This window comes from Mobula hypostoma, chromosome 21, assembly GCF_963921235.1.
Source record: "Mobula hypostoma chromosome 21, sMobHyp1.1, whole genome shotgun sequence".
Lineage (NCBI taxonomy): Eukaryota > Metazoa > Chordata > Chondrichthyes > Myliobatiformes > Myliobatidae > Mobula > Mobula hypostoma.
This window is the reverse complement of record NC_086117.1, coordinates 29027087-29048297: the sequence shown is the minus strand read 5'-3', so window position 1 is coordinate 29048297 and position 21211 is coordinate 29027087. Positions and strand designations below refer to the sequence as shown.

Sequence of the window (21211 nt, the reverse complement as noted above, 5' to 3'; positions counted from 1 at the left end):
TCAATCTGATGGCTCAGAGACTCAGACTTCTCTCTGCTCTCTCACTGGAACTAGCTCTGCGTTTGCCAAAGAGTGGGATCTCACAATCTGGCAATGAAATTATACTGACTATTTGGCAATGGGACCCATCACGATAACCATGCATGGCAGCAGTTTGAAACTGAATTGAAGCCCACTATCTGGCAAAGGGGCTGGCTTCAAAGTCTGCCAATTAGCCACATCTCACTATCCAGCAATGTGACCAGTTACATTATCAGCCAGTGAACCAAGACCTGATGTAGGGTCTTTGCCCAAAACATCAACTCTTTATTCCTTTCCAGAGCTGCTGCCTGACCTCCAGCATTGTGAGTGTGTAAGACACGGGTATCTCTCAATATTATGAGAGATAAGAGTTAAAGCCCGAGGGTAGAAACTAATTCTCTATCCAATGAAGCAGTGGAGGCTACCTCAGTAAATATACATAAGACAAGTTTGGATAGATTTTTGCATAGTAGGGGAATTAAGGGTTATGGGGAAAGGACTTTATACTTTATTGTCGCCAAACAATTGGTACTAGAACGAACAATCATCACAGCGATATTTGATTCTGCGCTTCCCACTCCCTGGATAACAAATATTAAATATTAAAAATAGTAAAAATTAGTAAATATTAAAAATTTAAATTATAAATCATAAATAGAAAATGGAAAAATGAAAAGTAAGGTAGTGCAAAAAGGCCAAGAGGCAGGTCGGATATTTGGACAGGTAGGTGGAGGTTATTCCATGGCCAGATCAGCCATGATCTTATTGAATGGTGGAGCAGGCTCGACGGGCCAAATGGCCGACTCCTGCTCCTATTTCTTACGTTAACCAAAGACCCCTATCTTGCAGTGGAACCGGTGTTATTGCCAGCGAGTTAAATTACACCACTTGACCATGGGAGAGCCGTACTGCTCGACTAATGAACCAAGTCTCAGTGTCAGACAATGGGTTGAGTCACGTAATCATACAGTGAGCCCACGAGTGGAAGGGAGTATAAGGGAAGTAGAGAACAAAACAGGTTGGGTCGGGAAGAATGCGGAGGGAGATAAGAATTACGTCATTGACTAATTTCATTTAAATTAATCTGGAAATGACAGGTGGGGCATTGAATGGACATTAGTTCTTCATAACCTAATAAATTAAAGTTAAAATAAATAAAGGACAGCTCGTTTCCTTCACTTTACTGATGATGATCTTGTATAATGGGATTAAGTGAGGCTGAAATGTGTTTGCCCAGAGGCTGTGCTATAATATAATTAGAACCCTGATCCACTGACCATTCTCCTTAAAGCAGGCTGCTGCCCTGAATCCTGCTTCATTCGAGGTGTCCAGCCATGAGGGACTGTCAGTGCTGGCGGAGCATGAGATTACGGGAGACCATCTCCATCTACATGACCACACTACTGATCATCGTGATAATACTGGTGCTGTCTTTCAACCCCATTGCGCCCAGGCAGAGTCCCTTCCCCTATCGAGTACCCTTGGATCCTCAGGGACTGGCGAAGCTGGCCTGGAACATCAGCTACTCCCAAGAAGCGGTGTACTTCTGCCTTATGATCAGGGAGCTGAAGTTTGGGATGCTGTTTGGGATGTCGGACCGAGGAGGCATAGAGAATGCAGACCTGGCCATCCTGTGGAGTGATGGCCGCAGCTCCTATTTTGGGGTAAGTCGGGGGTAAACTGACTTGCAGCCAGTGCACACTAAAGCAAGACAGTTAAATTCAAGAGAGCTGCTGATTTCTGTGCTCACACCAGCAGTCGCTGGTCAGTGATTTAATAGTTTAACTTAATGCATCTGATTACAGATGCTGATACTCAGGAAGTGTACAAAATATACCAATAGTGCTACTTGGCTGATACAATACATGCACACGTATGCATCCTGAACATGCAGGCATTGTGTGCAGGTGTGCCATGTGAACACAACCATTGTCCTCACATACCACTGACACAAGCAGTTTGTAAATGTTGAGTGTGTGCCTTCAGGCTCCAGTACCCCCTCTCTGATGGTAGCAATGAGAACAGGGCATGTCCCGGCTGGTGGGGGTCCTTAATGATGGATGCCACCTTTATCGAGGACGACTTCAAAAGACTATGCTTGAACAAGGTGTTATCCATCATTAAGGCCCCCACTGCCCTTTTCTGATTACCTCCATCACAGAGGAAGTGCAATAGCCAGAAAATGTTTGAGGTAAACTTCTTTCCCTCTGCCATCAGGTTTATGAAAGGACAATGATCCCAGGAACAGTACATTTCTTCTTGAAATCTATTGTATGGTTTATGGATTGCTCTGTACTGCTGCCACAAAACAACAAATGTCACGACATATGTCAGTGATAATAAACTTAACTCTGATTCTGAAATTGTAAACATATTTACACACACTCACACACATGAACAACAGCTTGGATTAATTCTACTTCTAATAATGTGCCACTTAATGCCATAGCATAAACTGTGTGCAGTCCCCTCTCAGAGAAAGAAAGATTGGTCTACATTTCATCACAACTAGATTATATTAAAATAAATGGGAATTAAAATCAGGGATCTCCACTTCTGTGGGGAAATGTGGCAGTGTCCCTATTTGATCTCAGTTGTAGTCCTCTGCCACTAGGATGCCTGGACTGATGAGCAGGCCCAGATTCACTTGGACACGCAGCAGGATTACCAGCTGATTGATGCTCACCAGTCTAACCAAGGATTTTACCTCACCTTCAAGAGAAACTTCAACACCTGCGACAAAAGGGACTACATCATTGAGGTTGGTGGGGTCAAAGTGCTGAGCACTGGATGATATTTTGAATGATAAAGTGACTTTTGTTTTAACCAGATATGTGGAGAAGTTTATCCCTCCAGTGCTGAGGGATAAATTTGAATATGGATGGAGCATATTGTGGAGAGTCTCCTTTGAAGTCAAAGTCTCTTCAAAAGTAGCCCAGTCTACTTTCAGTTCATTTTATGTCATACTCTTACCTACTGCCCATTATGTTGCTGGTGCTTAGGGCAGAAATGAAGGTCCCCCATCTTTATTGCTGTTTCTGTAGCTTTTTTTCCGACCAGTCAGAGTTATTAGCCGTCAGCTGACCTCCTGAACCTGGAGGACTGGTGTGTTATGGTCATATTCAGTAACAGGTTGATTTCATACACAAAGATTATTTTTTCTTTGAGTAAATAGAAGAAGAGGAGAGCTGTCGTTATTGGAGACTCTATAGTCAGGGGAGCAGACAGGAGATTTTGTGGACGTGAGAAGGACACCCGCATGGTTTGTTGCCTCCCGGGTGCCAGGGTCCGGGATGTCTCTGACCGGGTGCACGACATCCTGGTACGAGAGGGAAAGCAACCAGAAGTTATGATACATGTTGGCACTAACAACATAGGCAGGAAGAGGGATGAGGTCCTGAAGTGTGAGTTTCGGGAACTAGGCAGAAGGCTGAAAAACAGGACCTCAAGGGTGGCGTTTTCAGGATTGCTGCCAGTGCTACGTGACAGTGATTGTAAGAATTGGAGGAGATGGCAGTTGAATGCATGGCTGAGGAGTTGGTGCAGGGAGCAGGATTTTAGATTTTTGGACCATTGGGATCTCTTCTGGGGAAGGTGGGGCCTGTACAGATTGGATGGGTTGCACCTGAACTCGAGGGGGAGCAATATCCTTGCAGGTAGGTTTGCTAGCATGGTTCGGGAGGGTTTAAACTAATTTGCAAAGGGGATGGGACCCAGAGCGATAGAGCAGTGAAAGAAGTGCATGGAGTAAAGCCAGATCTAACATACAGAGAGGCTTTGAGGAAAGAGGAGCAGAATAAACGGTGTAAAGGTAGTAAGGTAGAAGGACTGAAGTGTCTGCACCTCAATGCAAGAAGCATCAGGAACAAAGGTGGTGAACTGAGAGCTTGGAAACATACATGGTATTATGATGTAGTGGCCATTACAGAGACTTGGCTGGCACCAGGGCAGGAATGGATTCTCAATATTCCTGGATTTCAGTGCTTTAAAAGGGATGGGGGGGGAAGGGGAGGAGGGGTGGCATTACTGGTCAGGGATACTATTACAGCTACAGAAAGGGTGGGTAATGTAGCAGGATCCTCTTTTGAGTCAGTATGGGTGGAAGTCAGGAACAGGAAGGAAGCAGTTACTCTACTGGGGGTATTCTATAGGCCCCCTGGTAGCAGCAGAGATACAGAGGAGCAGATTGGGAGGCAGATTTTGGAATGGTGCAAAAATAACGGTTGTTATCATGGGTGACTTTAACTTCCCTAATATTGATTGGCACCTGATTAGTTCCAAGGGTTTAGATGGGGCAGAGTTTGTTAAGTGCGTCCAGGATGGATTCCTGTCACGGTATATGGACAGGCCGACTAGGGGGAATGCCATCCTAGATCTAGTACTAGGTAATGAACCAGGTCAGATCACAGATCTCTCAGTGGGTGAGCATCTGGGGGACAGTGACCACCGCTCCCTGGCCTTTAGCATTATCATGGAAAAGGATAGAATCAGAGAGGACAGGAAAATTTTTAATTGGGGAAGGGCAAATTATGAGGCTATAAGGCTAGAACTTGCAGGTGTGAATTGGGATGATGTTTTTGCAGGGAATTGTACTATGGACATGTGGTGGATGTTGAGATCTCTTGCAGGATGTTAGGGATAAATTTGTCCCGGTGAGGAAGATAAAGAATGGTAGGGTGAAGGAACCATGGGTGACAAGTGAGGTGGAAAATCTAGTCAGGTGGAAGAAGGCAGCATACATGAGGTTTAGGAAGCAAGGATCAGATGGGTCTATTGAGGAATATAGGGAAGCAAGAAAGGAGCTTAAGAAGGGGCTGAGAAGAGCAGGAAGGGGGCATAAGAAGGCCTTGGTGAGTAGGGTAAAGGAAAACCCCAAGGCATTCTTCAATTATGTGAAGAACAAAAGGATGACAGGAGTGAAGGTAGGACAAATTAGAGATAAAGGTGGGAAGATGTGCCTGGAGGCTGTGGAAGTGAGCGAGGTCCTCAATGAATACTTCTCTTCGGTATTCACCAATGAGAGGGAACTTGATGATGGTGAGGACAATATGAGTGAGGTTGATGTTCTGGAGCATGTTGATATTAAGGGAGAGGAGGTGTTGGAGTTGTTAAAATACATTAGGACGGATAAGTCCCCAGGGCCTGACGGAATATTCCCCAGGCTGCTCCACGAGGCGAGGGAAGAGATTGCTGAGCCTCTGGCTAGGATCTTTATGTCCTCGTTGTCCACGGGAATGGTACCGGAGGATTGGAGGGAGGCGAATGTTGTTCCCTTGTTCAAAAATGGTAGTAGGGATAGTCCGGGTAATTAAATTACAGACCAGTGAGCCTTACGTGGTGGGAAAGCTGTTGGAAAAGATTCTTAGAGATAGGATCTCTGGGCATTTAGAGAATCAAGGTCTGATCAGGGACAGTCAGCATGGCTTTGTGAAAGGCAGATCGTGTCTATCAAGCCTGATAGAGCTCTTAGAGGAGGTGACCAGGCATATAGATGAGGGTAGTGTAGTGGATGTGATCTATATGGATTTTAGTAAGGCATTTGACAAGGTTCCACACGGTAGGCTTATTCAGAAAGTCAGAAGGCATGGGATCCAGGGAAGTTTGGCCAGGTGGATTCAGAATTGGCTTGCCTGCCGAAGGCAGAGGGTCATGGTGGAGGGAGTACATTCAGATTGGAGGATTGTGACTAGTGGTGTCCCACAAGGATCTGTTCCAGGACCTCTACTTTTCGTGATTTTTATTAACCACCTGGATGTGGGAGTAGAAGGGTGGGTTGGCAAGTTTGCAGACGACACAAAGGTTGGTGGTGTTGTAGATAGTGTAGAGGATTGTCGAAGATTGCAGAGAGACATTGATAGGATGCAGAAGTGGGCTGAGAAGTGGCAGATAGAGTTCAACCCGGAGAAGTGTGAGGTGGTACACTTTGGAAGGACAAACTCCAAGGCAGAGTACAAAGTAAATGGCAGGATACTTGGTAGTGTGGAGGAGCAGAGGGTTCTGGGGGTACATGTCCACAGATCCCTGAAAGTTGCCTCACAGGTGGATAGGGTAGTTGAGAAAGCTTATGGGGTGTTAGCATTCATAAGTCGGGGGTAGAGTTTAAGAGTAGCGATGTAATGATGCAGCTCTATAAAACTCTGGTTAGGCCACAATTCGGGTACTGTGTCCAGTTCTGGTCGCCTCACTATACGAAGGATGTGGAAGCATTGGAAAGGGTACAGAGGAGATTTACCAGGATGCTGCCTGGTTTAGAAAGTATGCATTATGATCAGAGATTAAGGGAGGTAGGGCTTTACTCTTTGGAGAGAAGGAGGATAAGAGGAGACATGATACAGGTGTACAAGATAATAAGAGGAATAGATAGAGTGGATAGCCAGTGCCTCCTCCCCAGGGCACTACTGCTCAATACAAGAGGACATGGCTTTAAGGTAAGGGGTGGGAAGTTCAAGGGGAATATTAGAGGATGGTTCTTTACTCAGAGAGTGGTTGGTATGTGGGATGCACTGCCTGAGTCAGTGGTGGAGGCAGATACACTAGTGAAGTTTAAGAGACTACTAGACAGGTATATGGAGGAATTTAAGGTGGGTTATATGGGAGGCAGGGTCTGAGGGTCGGCACAACATTGTGGGCTGAAGGGCCTGTACTGTGCTGTACTATTCTATGTTCTGTGTTAATGATTAACTCTAAATGTTTGTGTCACTGTGTCCTATGAATTATCTTCCTTCAAGGGCGGCACGGTCCATCTCCTGTATGGATTCCTTGAGCGGCCAGTTGCGTCCGTGGAAACCATAAACCTGAGGTCAGTGGCCGGGGGCATACAGAGGGTGCAGCTCCTGAAACCCGACATCCATACGCCTGCACTGCCCTCAGATGTTAAGGTGTTGGAAGTCCTCGCCCCTAACGTAACAATTCCTGACCAGGAAACAACCTACTGGTGCCACATCAGTCACCTGCCCAGCAACTTTCCTGCACATCACATTGTCATGGTAGGTATCGTATGAAAGACAAGAGGACCACAAGGTTGGTACATGGAGCATGGTATTGATTATTGACCTGTAGGCTGGTGAAGATGGTTAGGATTAGTGGTGGAGAGTTGGTAAACCTATTCAGCGGTTAATGAATAATTTGGGAGAACAAGAAGATAAATTAAAATATACATTTCCATGGAGATATAAATTGGTTGTGCCCTCCTTTTAACTGGCTAAATCACTTTGTACCATCAGTGCACTTAATCCCTTCATCCAAGTCATTAATATAGATCAAAAATACATATATCTGGCTCCAGCAATGACCCCTGCGATTACTGATTGCCAATCCAAAACTAATTGTCCTCACTCTGTTTTCTATTAGATGGCCATTCCCCTACCCATGTCTATATATTTTCCCTATGCCTGCACATTCATCTGCAGTAATCTTTTATTCAGAAACTTATCACCTTCCAGAAATCCAAATACATTACATCTTCTTGTTCCTTTTAATCCATCCTGTTTGTTGCAACTTCAAAGGATTGTAACAAATTTTCCCTCTCATTAAGCCACATTGATAATCTTAATGATTTTTCTAAATGTTCCACTATTATATCCTGAATAATGGATTCTAGCATCTTCCCAATGACAGATGTTAGGCAAACTGGCCAGGAGTTTCTTTTTCTCTCCCTCCTTTCAAGTACCTTTGCATCTTTTTCGAGCTATTTTCTATTTGGTCCCAGGAATGTGCTGAGTTTCTACTACATTCCTAAACGTGGCAGTGATATGGTCATAGAACATAGAACAGTACAGCACAGGAATAGGCCCTTGGATCCACAATCTCTGTGCCAAGTTAAACTAATCCCTACTGCCTGTACTTGAACCATATCTCTCCATTCCCTGCAGACTTGCATGCCTATCTAAAGGCTTCTTCAATGCTGCTATCATATCTGCTTTTACTGCCACTTCTGGCAATGTATTCCGGGCACCTATCACTCTCTGTGTTTTTAAATTTAAAAGTTTCCCTGCACATCCTTTTTAAATTTCTCATTTACTTTGAAGCTATTCCCTCTAGAGTTCAATATTTCTACTCTGGGAGAAAGATTTTGGTCGTCTGGCCTATCGATAACCTCTCATAATTTCTGAAGTTTCCTTCAGGTCTTGCCTCGGCCACCAACAAATTGGATGCAAAAATTCTCCAACCGAGTCTGTCCAACCCCTCCTTATAGCTAATATCCTCTAATCTAGACAGCATTCTAGTAAATCTCTTCTGAACTGTCTCCAAAACCTCTGACCAGCATTGCACCCCAGTATTCCAAATACAGCGGAAGCAAAGTTTTATATAACTGCAGTATGGATTGATATCAGATCCCACCAAGGCAATACAGTTTCTGAAGATTTTTAGATGGTTGAAGAGATTTTGGACTTTAATGAGGGTCTCAAAACCCAATGAGTTGTGAATCCATTCTCCCAGCTCCAACCCATCCACAGGGTGGCTTATATCTCTCTGCAGTTGAAGTAATTTTGGAAACATTTCCAATCTGACCGCAAATTTTTATCTCCTTTCCTGATGAGTACGAGCCAGTGATTTCAAAAGGAAATGAAGCAATTATACATCATATGGAGGTGTTCCAGTGCGCACCGCAGTTTGACCAGATGCCTGCGTATAATGGGCCATGCGACTCCAAGATGAAACCTGCAAAGCTGAATTACTGCAGGCATGTGCTGGCGGCGTGGGCAATGGGCGCTCAGGTGAGTGGGGGAATAGGTCTCCGGTACCAAGTAGCTGAAAGCTGTTCACGTGAGTCAGCGTGTTGTAGTTCGGGAAGTGGACAAAATGAAGACCTCGTGAGGTTTTGAGTTAAAATCCTGGAGAGCACTAAGCAAGAGAACCTGCACAGTTTAGGTGATGAGTGCATGAAAGAGGGTATAGGATGCTGTGGGGTGGATTGAGGAGCGAGTAAGGGTTTCACATAGTGTGGAGAATAGAGTTATAGAATCATAGAACATGGAAGCATGTCCTTGCCAACGAGTATGAACCCATCAAATATCTCAGTACTTGGCCCATCACCTCTGTGCTGGGGCAATCCAAATGCTCTACTAGACACATCCGAGATGCTGTCACAGACACCGCTTATACTCCTCCCTCAGGCAGAACTGTCCAGCTACTCCCCACACTCTGGGTGAAAAAGAACCCCCTCAGGTCCCCTTTAAATTTCTTACCCCATACCCTAAGTCTATTTCTGCTGGTTTTAGCCACCTCTTATAAGGCAAAAACTTAGCTGCAGTCAACACTATCTATACCATAGTTCTATATACCTCAGTCACATCCTCTCTTAACCTCCTCAGCTACTGACTGAATCTCTCCAGTCTCTTCTCAGAACTGGAAGGCTCCATCCCAGGCAATGTCTATGAATCTCCTCTGCATCCTCTTAAACTCTATCACATCCTTCCTTTAGCGCAGGGGTTCCCAACCTTTTTTATGCCATGGACCAATACCATTAAGCATGGGGTCTGTGGACCCCCAGGTAGGATGCCCTGCTTTAGCATAATAACCAAAGATGCATGCAATGCTCCAGCTGAGGCCTGACCAATGTTTTATTAAGTTGGAGAATAACCTCACTGCTCTTCTACTCATTGTCACTAGTAATAAAAGCCCTTATCCCAAATCCCTTTTAACCACTATATCTATGTGTACTGTCATCTTCAAGCATCCCTGGACTTCACTCCAAGGTCCCTCAGTTCTACAATGATCCTTAGGACCTCACCATTCATGGTGTATGTCCTAGCTTTATTAGTACTCCCAAAATCCAAGCAGAGGAGCATGAGAGATGCTGGCAGATCCCCTCGGGTGGGAGATGAGTGTGAGCCCCTTGAAGCTTTAATACCTAACACTGAGCTACTCCAGCTCCAAAGTAATCAATTCTTCATCCATTTTACTTGAAAGCAAATCTTCAGCAATAGGCTTTTGCCTGTTTAATTTGCAGAGGAGCTTACTGCTGACATGACTGACACTCTCTGCTCATACCTGTCGCACAGAATGTTTGAATCGCCAAGTGTGTATGTCCTGTCCAGGAGTGTTTCAGCCTACTATACCCACACCATTTAAAGCATCTATATCTGCATTACATAAGAACAAAACAAATATAGAAGTAAGGTGGCCCCCTGACTTTGAGCCAACATTCAATACAGCCATGATTTTCTGTATCTCATCCATTCCCCATACCCCGATTGTATTAATGTTCAAAAAAATAGTTGTGAGGGCCTCAGATACACCTATAAGATTAACAACCCTGTAGGTAAAGAAGTTTCCCCGTGTTATAATTCCAAATGACCATCCAACCATTATTAGGCAGCTCACCAGAGTAGATATGGGAACAGGTTTTCCGTGGCTGAGATTAGAAATAGGAGTCACAGTCACATAGTAACAGATAGGCCATTTAAGCTTCAGATGTGGACACTACTCTTTATTCTGTAGGTAGTGAATCATTAGAAGGTTATGGAAGCTCAGCCATTGATTGCATTTAAAACTGAGACCCTTTGAATTCTGTTTACTGGAGTAATCAAGAAAGATGGGATGGAGCAGAAAAATGGTGTTAAGGTAGAATGATGGAGCTAGGTCAAAGGGCTGAATTACCTCCTCCTGGTCTACCTTCTATCTTCTTATAACCCCTTATTCAGAGAATATGCCCCTAGTCTAAACCACATTATGAAAGGAAACCGCCCCTCAAATCTTGTATGCCTGAATTCCCCCCAAGAATGCCTACTGTACTTCTCTGAATCTCCTATGCAGAATTTTTTTAAGTGTTAAAATGTGTTGCTCAGGATCTCAGCGCAATAGCTGTTTGTTAAATTTCCTTTTTGTAATTTTAGACGAGAGGTCATCTTCCAAGCTGTAAAATCCAGGTCTCTGTGTCATTGCAGGCATTCTATTACCCAAAAGATGCTGGACTTCTCATTGGTGGAGAAAACTCCTCAAAGTATTTGCGACTGGAAGTGCATTACCATAATCCTCTGAAACTCTCTGGTGTGTTTGGAGTTAAAACACTACTCTCTGCCTCACAATTCACACTAGTGAATCTGAGCATGAATGTTATCACAGATATGAGTGTGTAATTGTGTATGTCTAATGCTCACATAATATGCATATGTGTTGTGTGTAATTGTGAATCTGCACTTACAGGAGTAAGTGATTTACGGCAGGGTAAACTGATTAACATTAACTTAAGTCATAATATTTTAAGAACCTCTGAAAGTTGAGTGGATTCACCATGTTAATGGAGATAATTATGAACTAACGATTCATTTGGGGTTAGAATATACGAAGTTTGAAGTTTGATCTGGCCTGCATGGGCGACACAGTAGCATGGCGGTTAGCACAATCATTTTACAGCACTAGCTATCACCGATCTGGAATCCCTACCACTCTCTGTAAGGAGTTTGTTATGTTCTCCCAGTGACCACATAGGTTTCCTCCAGGAGCTCTGGTTTCCTCCCACATTCCAAAGACCTGCAGGTAGGGATGGTGAGTTGTGAGTACGCTATGATGGTGCCGGAAATGTGGTGACACTTGCGAACTGTTCTACACAATCCTCACTAATTTTATTTGATGCATACAATGCATTTCACTGTATGTTTCAATGTACATGTGACAAATAAAGGTAATCGTTATTTTTTATGGTTTAAGCCCAAATTTACCTAGTATAGCCTAGTCAGCAAAAATATGTAACTGATATCTTCCATTTGTAAAGCATTGTTAACTTAAACTTTTCCCATCTAAAGGGCGATTGGACCGGTCTGGGATTCGTCTGTTCTATACACCCACCTTGAGGAAGTTCAATGCAGGAATCATGGAACTGGGTCTGGTGTACACACCCATCATGGCAATCCCTCCAGGCGAGACGAGCTTTGTGCTCAGTGGATATTGTACAGCAAAGTGTACTGAACATGTGAGCAACTTCATTGCTAAATGGGCCAGTCAAACAGCAACAAGGCCTTGGAATGACCAGAGATGAGGACAGGGAAGCAGGGCTGGAGGTGCGGTAAGGGCATTGGGGTGGGAACTGCTAAAATTGGCTTGATACAAGGACAGAGATGAGCTTGGGCTGAGGCAGAGTCAGGACAGGTGAGTGCTGGGCAGCGGGAGCATTAAGCCAGAGGACCAGGACTAGAAATGGATGTGAAGATCAGTGGGGCAAGAAGTTAGGAACAAGGATACATCTGTCCTCCCCTTGCTTTATCAGTGAGCAGTTTCCATTGTTGAAGTGTCAGTCAGGAATCAGTGTGGTGTCACCATCTTCTTCAATACAGGGCACTCTCTTACAGCCCAGAGGTTGGTCCCTGATGTCACCCCATTGTAGGTCAGCATGATGTCACTATTGCATGGCACGTCAAGTACGGTATGGTAAGGATCCATGGTATTGTGGTCAAACATTGGTAGGATGCTGGAATATTGTATATAGATCAGAAATTAATACTGATTTCAATGCTTTTCTGATCCTAGACACTGCCTAAGTCTGGCATCCGGATCTTTGCCTCACAACTCCACACTCACCTTACTGGCACAAAGGTGAGAACTGTCCTCGTCCAGGATGGGGTTGAGGTGGACATTGTGAATGCTGATGGACATTACAGCACTCACTTTCAGGTATGGATCCTTGTGAAGTTCAAGCATACTCTCACTAATAACCTCACATAAGTGCTTTATATATTTACCAACTACACACAAAACCAGTTGGAGGCCATTCATCCCATTGAATCTATTATGCTCTTTAAATGAACAGTTTCTGATTCGTTTACTTCTTGGTGCCGTAACTTTTACCTGCCTTATCTAAGAAAATATATATCAGCCTCTGTCTTGAAAGCTTCAATTAACCAACTATTCAATCACTAGGAAAGGCACTCCCTGATATCCTCTAACATTCATGTGAAGAAATGTTTCCTGATAGCACTCTTGCTTCTACCTCTGAATTTTAAGGTTATGTCCAATTATCCTGCTCTTGCACTCCATTTGAAATAGGTTTTCCCATTCTCCCCATCAACTTACTTAACCAATTCATGCCCTTCTTTAAGAACACCCTGTCATACTCTATCATTAATCTTGATCCATCCCTCTTGGGTCCAAAGTGGATGATGTTCCCCACTTTAACAGGTTAACTGAGTGAGAAAAAATCTGAGACAAATTTAAGTTAGTGTTCCTCTGCAATATGCTGATTCCACAATGCCTGCTTACTGTGCCTCCAATCTGAGTATTAACAGAATTGTTGGATTTACAGCAACTAATTCCTTTGTCTAGGTAGGGAATAGCTGCCTTACAGATCCATGAAAAGTATCAAATGTTAACTTCTACCAAAGAATATTCCCTGTATCCCAAATCTCCATCTTCTACCTCCCAGCCTGCATCCAATGGTTACCTCACATTATATGCACTTTTTTTTGCCAATAATCTCTTGCACAGGACCATACTGAAAATGTCCTGCAAGCTGGTCAATGTTTAGGAAAGGTTATCCCGCAGTTATTCACTGCCTTTGCTTAAACACATCTACATCAATGGAAATTGGAGAAAGACTCAGCTTACTACAGTATAAATGAAACAATTAAATAAACTCAGACCCATTTTGACAGGCACTGTAAATTGTAGCAACAAATGGTAGGTTGAGTGAGTCACCCTTAAGTACTCACCCCTCTTAACACTTCATTTTTGTGATTTTAATGCAATATTTCTCATAGAAAAGAATAAATACTGAGGTGGCTTTTTTTGGTCTTTATAGGAAATTCGTATGTTGCAGAAAGAGGTCACAGTGTTACCCGTAAGTATCCCATTCATCATGTGGATTAATTACACTGCAGCAACTAATGTGTTCCAAAAATACAAGCCTGATCTTTACTTTATCCAACTGCTAACGTGGTGTTTTATGCAAGCATCAGCTTTGGTTTACAAACCAGCTTACCAAATTCCAAACATGTACTCTGCAGAGTAACATAGTGATTGCACAAACACCAGTCGTTCTTGGTACTTTTAACAAACAATAATCTAATGCTTTGAAGAATTATTTTGACTTTGTCATTTGTTTACAAGATGGGCTCATTGATATGATTTTCTGAATAGGGGGATGTTCTGATAACTTCCTGCACGTACAATACGGAGGACAGGAATCATGTGACCGTGGTAGGTATTTGAATCCCACAACATGAGCTGGTTGCTTTTACTGAATTGCCCCTCCTCTCAGTGCAGTAAAAAAACAGTACAGAAATGACTAACTCAATCAAGGGAGTGCAGTTATGTAAGAACAGCAGGGAATGTTGGAGATTTAATTCGTTCAAAATATCATTGGTTTTGACAGTATAAATAAAGAGAAACTATAGACCTGAGGAAAGAAAATGCTTTAAGAAAAACCATGTGGCCACAAAAGGTTGAATAACCTCCTTCTGTGCCCCATTCCACGAAGCCAGGCTACGTATGAATTCCAAGAACAATCCGTTCACACACCAATGTTGAAGGTCGCTTTGGAAATTACATGTGTACATCATTATCACCTCCGGATCCAGGTTCTGTTTCTGATCTGCCTTGGATATTAGACTTCCTCTGTCTGATTTCCCTTTCTCACTCTTATCACTCCATAATAAATATCTGGCACAGATCAATCCCACTCCTCAGCCAGTCCTAGTTTACATCTATTTGGTCCATGTTGCCAGCAATCTCCTTCCCACACTCAGTTTTACCAAACAATATATGTTTGAGTACAATCAGTCCTCTGACTCTATCACTGCATCCCACGTAGCAAGTCTTCTTCATAGCATGCCCCAACTAGGCACCGATTCCCCACTTTTTCTGCTTATTTTCTATAGGCCAAGAGGCTGATGTTGTGGGTATCAAGAGAGCAATGTAAACCCAAGACTACTGACAACCCACCCCACCCCTCCAAAACAGTGACTGAGTTACGGACTAGGAGAAGGATCTCTGCCTCTGGACCTGCCAGTCTTCTTGGTTGCTCTGAAGAGTGAGGTGGGGTAAAAATCACTTGGATAGAATATCTCTCACTTCTGAGTAAACCCTGATCCAGAATTTCGATGTATGATAGGAAGTCAGAGTCCATGAGGATCCCAAGATTTTCAGGTCTGTGTAGCATGCACGGGACAATAAGGCAGCATGCTGGATCCTGTTAGAGGGGAAACAGGTGGAGAGGTCAGAGAATGGAGAATTGATTGTGCAGTGAGTTGGAATTCTGACATTCTCCAATGTGATCGTTATCGGATTCTGTGTGTACAGGGAGGATTTGGAATCAACGAAGAAATGTGTGTGAACTACGTGCACTATTACCCCCAGACACAACTGGAGCTGTGTAAGAGTGCTGTGGACCTGAGTTACCTGCAGAAGTATTTCAACTTCATCAACAGGTAATGGTAATCCACAGTTATTTAAGCAAATCTTCAAGACACATAACCAGGATCAGAACCAGACCAGAAGTGATACCCAACCAAGAAGAATATGCTACAAAAGGTCATCTATACTTGATCAGAAGGCTGGGTCTTAAGTACTTTGTTGAATGTGAAAGAGATTATTAAAAAATGGTACAACTTTGAAAAGCATAGGTTAGGACATACAGTAGGTAGAATATTGTGCACAGTTCTGGACATGGCATTGTCTGTAATGGAGAGGGTACAGGAAGGATTCAGCAGCTATTGCCTGGATTGGAAGATTTTGGTTGTACGGAGACAGGAGTGGCTGGGTTTGTATTCCATGAAGGAGAAGGAGCTGAAAAGGGGTAACCTAATAGAATTATACAAATTGTAAGAAACTTTACCTCATGGCTGTTTAACAAGAGGCCATAGTCAGAAGGTGATGAGAAAGATTTCAAAATAAATCTGAGGAAGAATTTTTCCACCCAACAGTGATTGCCTGAGTGAGTGGTGGAGAGAGACTCTCACATTTTGGAAGCATCTGGACAAACACTTGCATTACCAAAGCATAGAAGGCCGTGGACCAAGTGCTAGTGAATAGGATTAGACTATATAGGCATTGATACTGCCCTCACCTGCATCTCCTCCATTTCCTACATATCTGCTGTCTTCCCATCCCTCCCACTGTCCTAATAGGGATATGGTTCCCCTTGTCCTTACCTACCACCCCACAAGTGTATCCAGCACATCATTCTCCAAAGTTCCACCATCTCCAACAGGATGCTACCACTAATCACAGCTTTCCCTCCATCACACACCTGCGCCCACCCCTACCCCCTGCTTTCCACGGTGACTGGTTTCCACACTGAAAACCAGTGGTCCTTCCCCACTGAACTCTCTCCTGGCATTTAGCTCTACAAGTAGGATAAGTGCTGCAGTCACCCCTATGCACTTTCCCTTAGGACAATTCAGGGGCCCAAACAATCATTCCAGGTGAGGTGATACTTCAGCTGCCAGAGTACTGTATCTGCTGCTCCCTCCTCTACCTAGGTGAGACCCAAAACAGATTGAGAAACCACACTGAGCATATTTGCTCTGACCTCCTCAAAAGGCAGGATCTCCTGGTGGTCACCCAATTCAACTTCCCATTCCTATTTTGACATGTCTATCTATAGCCTCCTCTGCTACCACGATGAGGTTAAACTCAGGTTGGAGGAGCAACATCTCATATTCCATCCAGATAGAATCCGACCTGGTGGCATGAATGTTGCTTTCCCCAACTTCTGATAATTTCTCTTCCCTTCCTCCTTTTTTCCATTCCCCACCTTTCACCTGCCTATTACCTCTCTCTGTTCTCCTTCTTTCCTTACCTCCATGGTCCATGGTCCACTGTCCTCTCCTGTTAGATTTCTTCATCTCCATTCCTTTACTTCTTCCATCAATTCCCTCCCACATCCCACCTCCCCCACACTCCACCTTCCTCCTGACCTGGTCTTGCCTATCAACTGCCAGCTTGTACTCCTTCCTCTTTTTGTGGCTTCTGCCCCCTTCCTTCCCAGTCTTGATGAAGTATCTTGACCCAAAACATCAACTGCTTATTCTCCTCCATAGATGCTGCCTGACTTGGTGAGTTCTTCTAGCACTTGTGAGTGTGCTGCTCTAGTATACATGAGTACTTGATGGTCAGCATAAATATGGTGGCCTGAAGAGCCTGTAGGGCCTGTTTCTTTACTGTATGACTCAGAAGTAAGGAAGGGAAATCAGGCGCTAACTGTCCAGGCATGGATGCCTGAGGAATTAGGAAATGAGACACTCAACATACTGTAGATCAGGGGACCCAAATCTTTTTTGCACCACGGACCAGTTCAATATTGACAATATTCTTGCGGACTGGCCAACCGGAGGTGGGGTGTTCAAATAGGGTTAAACTCACCTCAACATGTCTTTTCTCTCTCTCCTTTTTCTCCCTCTGTCCCTCTCACTATACCCCTTGCCCATCCTCTGGGTTTTCCCCCCTCCCCCTTTTCTTTCTCCCTAGGCCTCCTGTCCCATAATCCTCTCATATCCCTTTTGCCAATCACCTGTCCAGCTCTTGGCTCCATCCCTCCCCCTCCTGTCTTCTCCTATCATTTCGGATCTCCTCCTCCCCTTCCCACTTTCAAATCTCTTACTAGCTCTTCTTTCAGTTAGTCCTGACGAAGGGTCTCGGCCTGAAACATCAACTGTACCTCTTCCTAGAGATGCTGCCTGGCCTGCTGCATTCACCAGCAACTTTGATGTGTGTTGCTTGAATTTCCAGCATCTGCAGATTTCCTCGTGTCAACATGTCTTTTACAGTTAGGGTTGCCAACTTTCTCACTCCCAAATAAGGGACGAAAGTACCAGTCAAATCCTGGGACACTTTACCCCAAAAAGACTACCATGACCATGAAGCCATGTGCGGGCACCTGTGTGCGCATGCGTGTACGTGCTGATTTTTTTCCCGACAAATTGGTTTTGCCTTCATCTTCCCAACTATACTGTACATATATTATTTCTACTTTATATAGGCTGTGTATTTATCATATCATTCCTGCTTTTACTATATGTTAGTGTTATTTATTTTTGGTTTTATGTGTTATTTGATATGATTTGTTAGGTTATCTTTTGGGTCTGGGAATACAAAAATTTTTAATTAATGGTAATTGTTTCTTCACTTCACGCCATTTCAGCACGAAAGGTTTCATAGGAACGCTCTACCTTAGCAGGGGAAATACGGGACAAACCAATTTAGCCCAATATACTGGATGTCCCACCATAGGCAACCCTATGTTCAAGTTCAACAGTGCGTGACAGGGAACGGGGAAAGGTGCAGCCGACTCGTATCGTTTCCTCACGGCCTGGTAGCACATGCTTTGCGGCCCAGTACTGGTCCGTGGCCCAGTGGTTGGGGACCGCTGCTAGATTGCCGGTTCTTCTGAAGCCCTCTGTTGTTTGGGATTGACCATGGATATTGTGTCCTAGCAGTCCAAGTCAATACACAAGCCAGTAAGCAAGCTAGGGCAGTGTGATTTGGAGAACAGGCCCATGCAGCAGGCTCCCCCTGTCTACACAGTAGACAAATCCAAAGGAATGGCGAAGACTAATACATTTCGGTGCCAGCAGTGTCACAGGAGTTGCCATTCAGTGTTGAATTCAATGTAGGACTGCCTTAGGGACTCCAGCTCCAGATTTTTCCTCTAGGTTTACTCCCAAACCTTCCCCACAAGTGGGTATAGAAACAAGATCTCCTTTTCCTAGGTGAAATGCCAACATGGCTGACGAGCCCCATCTGCCCAAAGCCACTGGTTTTAAGATGCCAGTAACCCACCTTTGCCCCTTCTCCTGTCAGTAGAAATGATTCCACCAGGCTTAGTAGGTAAGCCACATGTGAAGGCCAGGAGCTGGACTTGTTTGTCAGATGTTATTTGAGACACATGCCATTAGGAGAATTTAATAGGTAGCAGCAGCTAATCCCCATTACCACCCCTGGATATAACAGCCTTAAGGAACGTGTTCTTGTAAGCAGAGTATTTATGTGGCTGGTTCTGATCGACTTCTGGTCTGACCGTTAGCATTGCTAATGGGGAACTGAGTGACGGCAATGCACTAAATGTTGGACGCTGGTCAGCTTCTCTCTGTTGGAGACTGTCACAAACAGGCACTGGTGTGCTACAATTATTGATTCCCCACGACTTGCTTCACTCCAACTTCCAATTTCTCTCATAAAAACATGTTGTCTTTAATTGTCACATGTCACACGTACATCCATACAGTGAAATGTGTCTTTTGCCTGAAATCAAATCAGTGAGGATTACGCCAGGAAGACCACAAATGTCACCACACTTCCAGCACCAACATAGCATGCCCACAACGTGCTATCTCTGACCCCTAGCCATACAGCTTTAGAATGTGGGAGGAAGCTGGTGCACTCAGAAGAGGCCCACATGGTCACGGGGAGAACATACAAACTCCTTACATACAGCGGCAGGCTGATGCTGTAAAGTGATGCACTAACTGCTACACCACCAACTTGGTGGAAGCCAACCCCCATGCACTCCCAACAGTTTTGGTATTAGGGAAGGGTGCAAAATGCTCTGAGGGGGAAAGGATGAGAAGGGTGTGCAGTCATTTATAATACTTTGCTGTCATTACAGGATAGAAGATGACGGGATCTGTACCTGCCCCCAAGTACCTGTAACACAGCAGTTCAACGCTGTGACCTGGAGCCCTTTCAGTCGCCAAGTACTGAGGGCCTTGTATGATTCTGCTCCCATCTCTATGCATTGCAACAAGTCTTCTGCTGTGCGTTTCCCGGTGAGTACGGAGACTGTGTTCTAATTGACAGAGTACACTCCAAGTGAATGCAAGACCTTGCTTCCAGTAACAGTGTTGTGCTACAATCCCTGGGTACTGGTAAACTCCGCAGACTTTTAAAGTGCTTGTACTCATTAATGCATGTTTCTGACAATGTTAAAGTTGCCTATTGGTGCCAGTCTTTGAGAAAGCAGAGGTGAGTCACCAACCTGAACACTGCAGTCTTTCTGGCAGTTATTTCCACAATGCAGGTGGATAGCTTAACCTTGAGACTATGGACAAGCAACTATAGTTACAATCTAAGATAGTCTGTAGCAGGGATATGAACCAGCACATGGGGGTTGGGGCATTTTGAGCAAAACCTCTTCACTGAAGCATTACCTGGCCTGCCGAGTTCCTCCAGCATTTTGTGTGTGTTTCACTGAAACATCTTCTAACCTCAGGGTGACTGGGAAAAGCAACCTCTCCCAGAAGTTACCAAGGTGCTGCCAGAAACTCCAGATCACTGTCAGAGGATGAGCCTCTTGGAGCCAGGAGAACCCACCGTCGTTGATTTCAGCTCCGGGAAACCAGGACAGTGACGTGAGGCTCAGCCGTTCATTGGTAGTTCGCATCAGCGATTGATCGGGAGCAAAATTAGGTGAAAGGTATTCCTAACAGCCACACAAAACAGATAATTCCTCTCTAATGTCTCAGCTGCAAGGGGCTTGTTTGTGTCTGTAACCTGTGGCCTCTGTACGCTGCCTGTTGAATGAACCAGATTATATATCTCTTCCAATTAAACTGCAAACTGTTTTCAATCAGCATCTGTGAGATTTTATGTGTGATGAAGATTCAGATCCTCTGTGAATTATGCACAGAAAGGCACAATAGCTGCGCTGAAGTCCAACACCCCTATCCACAGTTGCCCAAAAGTTTCACACAGCATCTAAACATCCATAATGTGGGAGGTGGTCACTACTTCCAATGTTTACACCGGGCTTCTGCATAGCTCTGAGGCTCTCATTGCCATCCAGAATAATCCCCCTCCATTATGTTTACTCGCAAGCCAGGCATTCATGTGAGCCAATAAGGGTGTTATATTCTTCCAAAGAGACCTGAATATATTCTCGAAGACTCTAGCCTCCAAATGAAGAATAATAATAATAATTTTAAAAAAGACAGCAAAAGCTTCGATATAGAAAGTTACAGAGTGGCAAAGATGAGAGTGGAATACTCAGGGGATGAGAGTGGGGAATTAATAATATAAGCAAGGCTATTGCAGATAAATTAAGCCAACACTTTTCATTAGTCTTCACAGTGAAGGATACTGTAAATATCCCAAAGACATCAGATATGATCTAGTTTCTAACACCATAGAAAAATTTGTAACAACTCCCATCATGAGAGACAAGATACTGGAAAAACTAATGGGAGTAAAAGCAGCCAAGAAACACATAACGGTTTTAAAGAGAGGTTGCAGAAATAATGGAGACATTGAAGATTTTTAT

The 21211-nt window shown here is 44.1% G+C and overlaps 1 protein-coding gene across 1 annotated transcript; it reads left to right on the top strand.

Moving 5' to 3' along the window:
* Positions 1-1382: 1382 nt before the first annotated feature.
* Positions 1383-20442, top strand: dbh (dopamine beta-hydroxylase (dopamine beta-monooxygenase)). Its single transcript, XM_063073148.1, has 12 exons — positions 1383-1685; positions 2636-2782; positions 6750-7007; positions 8562-8738; positions 10911-11013; positions 11769-11935; positions 12490-12633; positions 13757-13795; positions 14095-14154; positions 15256-15383; positions 19562-19721; positions 20165-20442. Exons 1-12 carry the CDS (start codon positions 1383-1385, stop codon positions 20300-20302), a joined length of 1824 nt encoding a protein of 607 aa, XP_062929218.1. The 3' UTR covers positions 20303-20442.
* The last annotated feature ends 769 nt before the right edge of the window (positions 20443-21211 follow it).